A 12,143-nucleotide genomic window follows, 5' to 3' on the forward strand; every position below is an offset into this window, starting at 1 on the left:
GCAGAGTATACTGCATGAGTCCGCTATTGTTCCTAGCCACATGGCTAATTAATATTCACTGCACAGTAGTGTTGTCCATTAGGATCTTTTTTTCTGAGTGGAATCATCAGGAAGCAGGGAGGACATGAGGACACATTTGGCTTCATAGGATACAGACAAACATGGAACCTGCCATGAGCTGTCAGGAGCATCATTCTCTGCAAATACTATATAAAAATTCTGTGAAATCCAAACGTGGACAGTGAAATGCATATGTAATGTAAGTACAGCCAATATTTAGCTACTGATATACTGTATGTGTTTTTTTTCTCTGAGACCTTATACCTAACAGCTCCTCTTTAAAGACACTTTGATAAATGAGAGCTCATGTTCTGAGTAATATTAATGAACTGTTGTGAAGGTCACTCTGTGACAGTGTTTCTCTTCTTTTAGGTTACTCGCTGTCTTGTAAACAGTGTTTATCTGCGACTTCCTCTTGTGTAGGTGACAGCGGCAGCGCCACTTGTGCTTCTGACTCTGCCTGTGGTGTTTTACACTCAGAATCAAGTGTAGGTAAGTTCTCTCTTATGCACTTTGTCATCACACATACAGTTGTGCTACAATACAGTAGTCCAGACTTTAACCTCATTGAGAAGCTTCAGGGGGCTGGATTCACTAACCGGCACTAAGTGTTAGCGCCGGTGCTAAAAGCCATTTTTCCCCTAGTGCGCGCAAAGCTACTTTGCGCACAGCCCCGCTCACTTATGTAAGGGTATATTGAAAAACCTTTTTTTTTTTCAAATCTATAAGCGGGTTTTAGAAATGGTGATTTCATTTTGCACACAGCCCACTAAATAATATGCTTTTCTGATGAATTGTGTTTTACATGGAGTTTTAGTAAAAAAATACAAAAAACAGCACACTAGAGCAGCGAAAATACCAGGTATAGTATTTATTTCATAAAATCTATCGGGGGATATGTTTATTTTATGCCAAAGCGTTCATCTCTGGTTTCCTTTAAATGAGCCTATGGCTATGTCCAACTGACCGCGCCCCTAGTGGCTGCAGCTCTTATAGAGAATCTGTACTCTAAAATTCTTACAATAAAAAGCATACCATTCTATTAATGATGTTCTCCTGGGCCCCTCTGTGCTGTTTCTGCCACTCCCTGTTGCGATCCTGGCTTGTAATTGCCAGTTTTAGGCAGTGTTTACAAACAAAAGACATGGCTGCTAACCAGCATGTGATAGGCTGAGAGGAGCTCAGTCTGTGACTCATACAGAGCCTGGAGGGGGCGTGGAGAGGGTGTGTATAACTTCTGCCTATCACAAGCAGAGCAGCACATTCCTGCCTGAGTGCCTGAGCCGACAAAGCCGGCAAAGGAAAGAAGATTAGATATATTACAGAGACAGTGCAACTAGAAAGGGCTGAAGTAATCCTGACCACATTAGAACAGGTATAGGAACTTATAGGATAGAAGAAATAAGGCTGAAAATTTTGTTACAGAGTCTCTTTAAGCACTTTAAATCCGACAGGAGAAAAGCATTATACAAATATTGGTATTATTATACTTAACTTTCTATGGAGGAAGACATGAGCATGAGTCAAGCAACCCCTTCCTCCCTCCTTAAGCGTCTCCTACTGACTAACTGTCAGTAAACCAGTGCTTTCTAATGTTTCACTAATATCACATAACTACAGATCCTGACAGCTAGCTAAATGGAGCAGATACTGTAAAGGATGAGTGAGGAAGGGGCATGCACACTTCATGGATCAGAGCTAAAGCCCAGTTTATAAACACTTGGACATGGGTTCACTTTAAACTCCTCCCACTGGAATGAATTAAAAGGTGTCAGTATTACCTGTCTATGATCTGGCTGGGGGTTTGTACTTTGGGCCAAGGAATAGGGCGTGCGCATAAATATGTGGCATGTCGCAAGCTTCTGCATGCACGTGCATGCAGCCTGGCACATATGAATGCGCATGCGCAGCATGTAAATACACCACAAATTAGCAGGGCTCTGCCTATAAAAGGAAGCTGCTCTGGATGCTCAGTCCTGGATCCTCTTTCAGCTTAAAGAAACTGTAACAAAATTTTCATCCTTATTTCTCCTATCCTACAAGTTCATATACCTGTTCTAATGTGGTCTGGATTACTGCAGCCTTTTCTAGTTGCACTGTCTCTGTAATATATCTAATCTTCTTTTCTTTGTCAAGCTTTGTTGACCCAGGGAGGAATGCACTGCCTCTGCTGTGATAGGGACAAGTTATGCACGCCCCCTGCTCGCCCCCTCTATACTAGCTAGAGCATATGCTATGCTGTGTGCTTTGTTTATTTCTCACTCAAAGACAGCTTCCCTGCTCTCAGTCACAGCAAGTCTGTGAGGCAGAGGAAGGAGGGAGCTGCCTGTCACATGCTGACAATTTGTTACTCAGACACAAGTGCAGAGCCCAGACTCCTGGCTCAGAAAAAACAGCTGTGTTTATAAAGGAGTCAGAGGATTCTTGTCATGCTTCAGTGGCACAGAGCCGCAGAGGCAGAAGGTAAAACTTTTCCTAAATTTGCAAATAACATCTGTTCATTGTGTAATAATAAAAACTTGTTATGCAAACATAAGGCAGTATACATCCTGTTTCTTTTCAGTATACTTCCTGTCTTCAGCTGCCATCTTTACTGTTTACAAAACAATTTATAAAACTGTTATTTTATCGCCAATAGTGTGGCGAGCAGCAGCGATAATGTCACAGAGAGGGCTAGGAGATGTCCCTGAAGAGGCTGATATGTTTATTTACAGTATAAAACATTTCTTCAATACAGATTCTCTTTAAGTGAACATGCCTAATTGGCTTGTTATACCAACTCTTATACTCCGCTGCCTGTCCTGCACCCTGAATCTGAATACCAACTCTGGCTCGTTTATCATTCTGAAGTTATTAGCCATCCTTTGGACCTGGCTTGTTAATTGGACTCCAATCAATTATACTTACCTCTACAAATCATGGTGTCACCTGTTCTCTTAGCCGATGTTAGGGTTACCGTGAGTGCGACTTGTTGGGCACTAGGCAACAAAGTTTAAACTTCCCCTGCGGGGTGCTCTGGTGATAACCCGTGGTCACCTAGACCTCATGCTCTTGGACCACCCTCACCTAACGTAACAAAGGGTGTGGTTCAGGTGGTGGGCTTCTTGGAAAGTACTGTCTGTCGGGAAAAACAAGTGGACAAAAGAACACCTGGAACAGCATGAGTCACAGAACAATGCAACATATTACTAAAATTTAAAATTTTAATGTGTTTTTTTTAATAAACCTATTTATCTGTATCATGCCCCACAGTGTGGACCACACCAATAAAGGAACTATTATGCCTATACCTTGGCCAATATATGTTTGTTTGTTTTTCAAACCTTTCTCATACTATCAAAATCTCAAAAACAACGTCTTAGCTTGAGTTTCACATGAATTACTTTCTTTTTTTATCTAGGGTTACTCAACTTTCAGGACTTTGAGAACTGTTCACATCCGTTTTCCCTATTACAGAATAATAATGAAAGTTATTTCTTTGTAGGCCTCCAAACATATATGTGGTTATGTCTGCTCCAAAGTCAATGTGACATGAAAGGAACTCTTGGCCTTCTCAATGGTGTAACAATAAGGATGGCCACATCTTGTTGCAACAACACAGACAACTGTATCCCAACGCTACCTAACTGTAAGTGACTCCTACTTTCATCATAGAACTTTATGGTAAATGTTAAGTAGAGCCACCCAAAAACAAAATTAGACAGAACTGAAAGCTCTGATGATGCAACTACAGAAAGAGTGCAATGCAGTTTTCAATGTGGTCAGTTTAGACATCATAAGCCTATTATTATTATTATTGTTATTGTTATTATTAAAGTTGTTTAAAAATTTATGGTCCACAGATTTATAGTTCTGTGTTTTTTTGTTTTTTTTTTTACCCAATTTCTTCCTTTCACAACCATCGATTTGTTGGCCATCTAGACTGTATGAGACCCAATGCTACCCTCCCTTCTAGCTATAATGCCCCATTTATGTCATCTCTAGCATGCCTTTTAGTTAAAGGACACCCATTGTGAAAATAAACTAATGAAATAAACAATTGTATCTACCCTCCTTCTCCTAAACATTACTTTTCAAGATATTCCATAGTTTTAATTTATATTTAAATCTACTTTTTACGTTTTTATTGTTTTTGCTCAGTGACAAATTCATTGAAGTATGCCAGAGCTAAAATCTATGAACTATTGACCATTTTTATCTCTTTCCTGCTTTAAAATCAATTAAATATGGTAAGACAGAGGTGCTCACTTCTGCATCTTGACATTGAGTTATACTCCTGTTTGCCTGATGAAGCAGGACCACACCTGCGAAACGCGTTGCACTAAGTGGAGTTCAATAAAAGATTTTTGTATTGATATATTGTGACTCAATTGAGTTTTATATTTTTGAGGGACGTAAGTCCACCTGAACATCCCCCTCTTTTAGAAGGTTTTTAAACGTTTTTATTCTACTCTGGCGCCTCTGTACACCAAGCCTTGCTGAAATCTTGATTCCACCCTCGGTGGAGGGGTGCTACGTGACATCTTAAAAACCTGAGTGGGGTCAGGTTCTAATACTCCCCACCTGCACTTGAAGTGGTTGCCTATGGGTAACCCATGTTTGTGAGTATATCTAAATATTTTGCTTTTAACCACAACCAACTTAACAATATTACACCATATTGGGCTCTCGATTTCTCTTTGTTTTTCCAAGCAAAATATGGTAAGAGACTGCTTAACCAAAGAAGTAAAACAGATCTAAAGTTTTAAAGTGGTATTAACCTCTTGAGCACCAGTGGTTTTTACCACTGTTTCTTGCCACTAACAGAGAATTTCTTTGGTGTTCTCTGATTGCTGCTGCAATTTATTATTATTATTATTAATTTAAACAGGTTTTTTTTAATTTTTTATAAAATATCCTTTTTTTATTCCCTCCCTCCCTGTAACGATTGTGGAATCGTCTCCGTGGTCAGCGCACCAGACGTGCGCTGACGCGGCGGATTTCCTCTACAAGCGTATTATTGAGGACACCCAGGCTAGGTGCTATGCACCTGCAGAGGGAAATTCCTGTCGGCAGGTTGAGCTGTGGAGTGCAGAGGAACAGCTCCTCTGCCCTACCACACACGCCAGACAGGAATTGTACGAAGGGAAGAAACGCAATCGCAAGAGAAGCGATTGAGAGTGAGCACAGAGACAGATTGTGTGTGTGTGCATAAAATTAGTCGCCAACCCGCGACTGTGCACACACCACAGCAGATAAGAAGCAGGAACGCGATCGCGAGAGGTGCGATCGCCAGACGTGACACAAGGTCACAGCAAGGCGGAGCACGAGAGTAGCAAAGGCACAGCAAATAATACAATAAGGAGATACGGAAAATAACAAACGCTAGCTAACCGCGAACACCGCACTCATTCGCAACAGTGCACGCGGTTATGCGCGGTCTCCACGTGATAAGCACAATAGAGACAAGCACGCCTAACTAACCATTAACAGACAAACATGAAACAGAGGACGCGAGCGCTTGCTTAACGGTTACCTCACCGAGCCTCCAGCAAGCGCAGCAGACAAGACAGACACCCGAAAACAGGGACAAGAGACAGAAGGATTCCCAGCGCTAGCTAAAAGTGGCTAGCGCGATCCCAGAAGACAGAACAGAAGGATCCCCAGCGCTAGCGAAAAGTGGCTAGCGCTAGTGATGGGCGAACACCTGGATGTTCGGGTTCGGGAAAGTTCGCCGAACATGGCCGAGATGTTCGGCATGTTCGGGCCGAACCCCGAACTTCCCGAACATCCCTATTTTGGGGGCCCTATGGGGTCGCAGGCATAAGGGGGGAGCATGCCCCGATCGCGGGGGGGGTCGGAAATTCCCCCCACCCCCTCCGCTAGCGCTCCCCCCTCTGCCCGCTTCCCCATTCAAAAGTTTCAAGAAGTACCTGTATAGCGGATGGCCTGGCAGTGGGCGGCACTGTGGAGTGAGGAGGAGGAGGAGTCCGGAGAGTGACGAGTTGAGGGAGGCCGGGCAGCGGGCGTGAGGTCAGCGAAAGGGCGGAACTTCCGCCCTTTCTCTGACCTCACGCCCGCTGCCCGGCCTCCCTCAACTCGTCACTCTCCGGACTCCTCCTCCTCCTCACTCCACAGTGCCGCCCACTGCCAGGCCATCCGCTATACAGGTACTTCTTGAAACTTTTGAATGGGGAAGCGGGCAGAGGGGGGAGCGCTAGCGGAGGGGGTGGGGGGAATTTCCGACCCCCCCCGCGATCGGGGCATGCTCCCCCCTTATGCCTGCGACCCCATAGGGGGGCCGTATTGCGGCCTGTTCGGCCGAACAGGGCCCTGTTCGCCCGAACAGGGGCCCTGTTCGGCCCTGTTCGGGGGCATACAGAAGTTCGGGGCGAACCCGAACTTAAAAGGCCGAACACCATGAGGTGTTCGGCCGAACTCGAACATCACCCGAACAGGGTGATGTTCTGCAGAACCCGAACAGTGGCGAACACTGTTCGCCCAACACTAGCTAGCGCGATCCCAGAAGACAGAACAGAAGGATCCCCAGCGCTAGCGAAAAGTAGCTAGCGCGATCCCAGGAGACAGAGTAGCAGAACAGAAGGATCCCCAGCGCTAGCGAAAAGTGGCTAGCGCGATCCCAGAAGACAGAACAGAAGGATCCCCAGCGCTAGCGAAAAGTGGCTAGCGCGATCCCAGAAGACAGAACAGAAGGATCCCCAGCACTAGCGCTAGGGCGAGTGCGATCCAAACACACGGCAGACAGAACAGATGAGGTAGGCAGAAACAACCGCTGTTCCAACCTACACTCCAGACTCAATCAGAAGGATCCACAGCCGCTAACGCTAGGGCTTGTACGATCCAAACACAAGACAGACGGAACAGGCAAAACAGATAATACAACCTGACTGGACTAGAAGGGGAGCCTAAAGCAACCCCCAGGAATTAACTATACTAGATAGCAATGGCTGACACTCCAGCAGTGTCCATCAGGAACAGACCATGGAAGGGAAATGTCCAGCCAAGCATTCTGGGAGCAGAATGCTTTTATAGTGCCAGTCATCAAAAGAAGGCAGGTAACGGATTTGCATGACTAATGTATGCAAATCCCTCAGCAACACAAGTTGCACAACTGACAGAAGGTCTCCTTTCCAGAGTCCTGCAGCAAGCAAACCTAAACAATGGTCAAAAGGCTGCCTGCCTGCGCAGGCAGCTGAGCGGATTCTCACAGTACCCCCCCTCCTAGGGTCGAATTCCAGACGACCCTCAAAACTGATATCTCCAAACCACTCTAACAGAAGACTCATGAAGGTCGGGGCAGCCCGACAAGGTCCAATTCCAGAGTCAGTCCACCCGAAGCCGACCTCATCGGAAACAGAAGCCACCGAAACATGCCCATCCGTACGACCAGTCTCAGTATAACACCCATCAGGACTGTGAACGCCAGAGAAGAAGCCATCAACACCCTCCAGACAATACCCACCACCTACCAAGGAGCGTCCGAAAATACCAAACCTGCCACAATACCTGTTCGAAGTGTCCCTTACAACACAAAAGCCACCGTTGATCTTATCCAGGGTACCAAGCAAAATCTCTCCCGGAATCTCCCAGAACCTTTTGAAGCTCCACAGAGATCCCAAGAGGGTAGAACAATCACCAGGCTCACATGGAGAATTACCAAGTACCCCCATGGAACCAATGACAATTCCGGATTCAAAATTACGAGGACACCCATCAAGATCAAGACTTTCAGGGACCACTTCTGGGCATGCAAGCAGGCAGGCCATATCAGAGCATGTCTCCACCGAGGAAGCATCTGAGTACGCTGGTAACCGAGGCACACTTGGGCTTTCTGGGTCACAGAGCACACTGGGGTACACCAGCACAGGAGAAACCTCAGGACATGTCGGGGAACTGGCAACCTCAGAGTCCGGCACGTCAAGACCAAAACCAGTACCGGGCAGAGAAACATCATGAGTGGAGGTCACAGGCACTGGACTTTCAAAAGAAGACTCGGATACAAATTCAGAAATTTCTGTGACAATAATATCATCATTGACTACACAGGCGTGAAGCTCCATCAGAGCTGAAAAGGTAGCCAGCAAGGCAGCAATGCCTACTGAAGTGGGCAACACCTCAGAAGGACTTGGGGGGCAGGAGACGTCTCCTACAAGTTCTGCACCCTTTGGGAGGAACTCGGAGATCTACAGGAGGTCAGACAGGACCTCAGGAACATCCTTTTTCAAGTTTCCTAAGAAGGATTCTGAACTATCCATGTTACAGGGCAAGGCTTGAACTTTATTTTGTGAACCGGGCAGATGTCCCAGGGAAGGTTCCACCATAAACTGAGACTGAATTTCATCATCAGGACAGGGATACACAGAAATATCTAGTGAAACTAACTCTGGCTTTCTGAGTTTCGTTTCACTGCAGGGAAATTCCTCCATAGCAGTCAAACCAGACTGCAATTCCAAAATAGCAGAGAAACAGGTAACGATGGTTGCAATACCTAGACGAGCCTCTAGGGACACTGCAGGAGATTTTAAACAAGGTAATATTGGCTCATCCAGATTACTGGGTGGAGAGTCAGTACTTACTTCAGAATCAGACTCGCAAATGTCAATGCGAGTGGACATAATGTCTTTATTCATGATACAGGGCAGGCTCAGAGACATCTTCTCTGGACAGAGCAAAGGTGCTTCAGTATCAGGTTCACAAAACCAAAGTGCTGTCTCATTCTTAGACTCGGCTAACGATGTCGAATCCGAGGAGACAGAACGCAAAATTTGCGAATCCACAATCGCTTTAGGTTGCGAAACCGAACACTCCAAAGACAGGGATTCTGAGGTCTCCAGGCTGGATTGCTGGATCTCAGAAACGCCAGCTGACAATGTACCTCTACAAACGTCACCTGAATGACGTACACGTAATTCATTCAGAATCATTTTCCACATACAAATCAGCGGACTCACAAAGTCAAATTCACACCCCTTTTTTTCTCTTAAGGCGGAAGCATAACTTATACATGCTCTCAAGACAGACTCACTTCTGGCAATGTAGTACTCACAAAACGACTCTGAATCGTTCTCCAATTCATACGCCAACGCTTCGAGCTGTTTTTTCTGGAACGGGGGCTCCCATTCACACCTGACTAGGTCTGAGCATTCATACTGAACCATGTTAGGGGAAGTTGTGACAACAACATGAGAACCTTTATTAATCACGTTACCCTTACTCTTAAAACTGCATAGTTTGGGAATTTTCCCCATAGCAAGATCATAGATGGAGGATCTTAAAGTAGTACTGGGAGAAGAAGATCTGTTTTTACAAGACAAGGGATCCCACATATCATTGACAAAACTGACACACTCACGCCGATCACAATCGGCAGGAACATCTGAGAAACAGGCATCAGATCGCACAGATTCAACCTCCAAACAAACAGAAGAAACTTCATCAGAATTCACACAGGTGTCCACAAACGAGGCACACCCATTCATTTCAGGTCGCACAGTGTCCAAACTCACTTGCTTTACCCCAGAAAGACAGGAATAATCATGTGACAATGGTGTCTCTTTATTTGAAATAATTGGTTGGTGTGTGTGCAATTCGTCCAAAATAGTCTGCCACACATAAATCACCAGATCCACATCACACTCATCACATTCATCAGAATCGATCAAAAGGTACATTGAGTCGAGACAATCATTCAGGTCATCCGCACTCTTTGCGATATAAAAATCGCAAAAGGCTTTCCAATCGAAATCAAACTCTTCCAACAAGGCCCCAATCTCCCATGAGGCAAATGGCGGTTCAAACAACCCAGTATCTAGGTAATCTCCATATGGGTTGGGGTCAGGAACGAGAACAGACTTTTTAACTGCTTTAATGTAGTGTGCGATCCTACCTATAATAGGATCCACATATGCCTTTGCCTCAGGCAATGACATCTGAACAAAATCGAAGGTTCCCTCTGCCCTGGGAATTTTGGTTTGGCTGGACATTCTGTAACGATTGTGGAATCGTCTCCGTGGTCAGCGCACCAGACGTGCGCTGACGCGGCGGATTTCCTCTACAAGCGTATTATTGAGGACACCCAGGCTAGGTGCTATGCACCTGCAGAGGGAAATTCCTGTCGGCAGGTTGAGCTGTGGAGTGCAGAGGAACAGCTCCTCTGCCCTACCACACACGCCAGACAGGAATTGTACGAATGGAAGAAACGCAATCGCAAGAGAAGCGATTGAGAGTGAGCACAGAGACAGATTGTGTGTGTGTGCATAAAATTAGTCGCCAACCCGCGACTGTGCACACACCACAGCAGATAAGAAGCAGGAACGTGATCGCGAGAGGTGCGATCGCCAGACGTGACACAAGGTTACAGCAAGGCGGAGCACGAGAGTAGCAAAGGCACAGCAAATAATACAATAAGGAGATACGGAAAATAACAAACGCTAGCTAACCGCGAACACCGCACTCATTCGCAACAGTGCACGCGGTTATGCGCGGTCTCCACGTGATAAGCACAATAGAGACAAGCACGCCTAACTAACCATTAACAGACAAACATGAAACAGAGGACGCGAGCGCTTGCTTAACGGTTACCTCACCGAGCCTCCAGCAAGCGCAGCAGACAAGACAGACACCCGAAAACAGGGACAAGAGACAGAAGGATTCCCAGCGCTAGCTAAAAGTGGCTAGCGCGATCCCAGAAGACAGAACAGAAGGATCCCCAGCGCTAGCGAAAAGAAGCTAGCGCGATCCCAGGAGACAGAGTAGCAGAACAGAAGGATCCCCAGCGCTAGCGAAAAGTGGCTAGCGCGATCCCAGAAGACAGAACAGAAGGATCCCCAGCGCTAGCGAAAAGTAGCTAGCGCGATCCCAGGAGACAGAGTAGCAGAACAGAAGGATCCCCAGCGCTAGCGAAAAGTGGCTAGCGCAATCCCAGAAGACAGAACAGAAGGATCCCCAGCGCTAGCGAAAAGTGGCTAGCGCGATCCCAGAAGACAGAACAGAAGGATCCCCAGCACTAGCGCTAGGGCGAGTGCGATCCAAACACACGGCAGACAGAACAGATGAGGTAGGCAGAAACAACCGCTGTTCCAACCTACACTCCAGACTCAATCAGAAGGATCCACAGCCGCTAACGCTAGGGCTTGTACGATCCAAACACAAGACAGACGGAACAGGCAAAACAGATAATACAACCTGACTGGACTAGAAGGGGAGCCTAAAGCAACCCCCAGGAATTAACTATACTAGATAGCAATGGCTGACACTCCAGCAGTGTCCATCAGGAACAGACCATGGAAGGGAAATGTCCAGCAAAGCATTCTGGGAGCAGAATGCTTTTACAGTGCCAGTCATCAAAAGAAGGCAGGTAACGGATTTGCATGACTAATGTATGCAAATGCCTCAGCAACACAAGCTGCACAACTGACAGAAGGTCTCCTTTCCAGAGTCCTGCAGCAAGCAAACCTAAACCTAAACAATGGTCAAAAGGCAGCTGAGCGGATTCTCACACTCCCCCTTAAATTGCCCCTGACTGCAAACCTTACACTTTAGTACCCAGGGCCGGGCCGAGGCATAGGCTGGAGAGGCTCCAGCCTCAGGGCGCAGTGTAGGAGGGGGCGCACAATTCATTCAACTGGCATTCCTAATTTTGTATGAAGCAGAAAGAAATAAGAAAGGGGGATAGATAGCAGTGACTGCAAGCCAGATAACTAGAGATTAAGGTGTTGGGGAGGTTGTGGGTCCTGTGGCCCTCTTAGTCTAATAGCAATCAGTGTGATGGCTGGGGTGGGAGGGATGGAGGGGCGCACTTTGGTGTCTCAGCCTTGGGTGCTGGAGGACCTTGTCCCGGCTCTGTTAGTACCCTCTCATAGGCATCAGCCTATAAGAGGGATTAGATTGTGAGCCACTCCTGGGGACAGTTTAAGTGACAAGGGAGTCCCCTCTACAGCGCTGCGCTAGATTGCAGCTCTGTACAAATGTAAACAGCCTTTTTCCCCCTGTATTTCAGCCTGCCAGCCGTGATCGCGGCTGGTAGGCTGTTGACGAATCCCCGCTCTGTTGTTGTGCAGGGAATGCGTGGAAGCATGTTCCCT

At 46.5% G+C, this 12,143-nt stretch overlaps 1 protein-coding gene across 1 annotated transcript in view; it reads left to right on the forward strand.

Moving 5' to 3' along the window:
- Positions 1 to 12,143, forward strand: part of LOC137522296 (uncharacterized) — a 97,582-nt gene that overhangs the window by 11,700 nt on the left and 73,739 nt on the right. The window contains exons 2-3 of the mRNA XM_068242327.1: positions 433 to 552; positions 3,545 to 3,688. Of these exons, the coding sequence (XP_068098428.1) occupies positions 433 to 552; positions 3,545 to 3,688 (264 nt within the window). The remainder of the gene's footprint in view (positions 1 to 432; positions 553 to 3,544; positions 3,689 to 12,143) is intronic.

Source organism: Hyperolius riggenbachi, chromosome 6, assembly GCF_040937935.1.
Source record: "Hyperolius riggenbachi isolate aHypRig1 chromosome 6, aHypRig1.pri, whole genome shotgun sequence".
In the NCBI taxonomy this organism is placed as follows: domain Eukaryota; kingdom Metazoa; phylum Chordata; class Amphibia; order Anura; family Hyperoliidae; genus Hyperolius; species Hyperolius riggenbachi.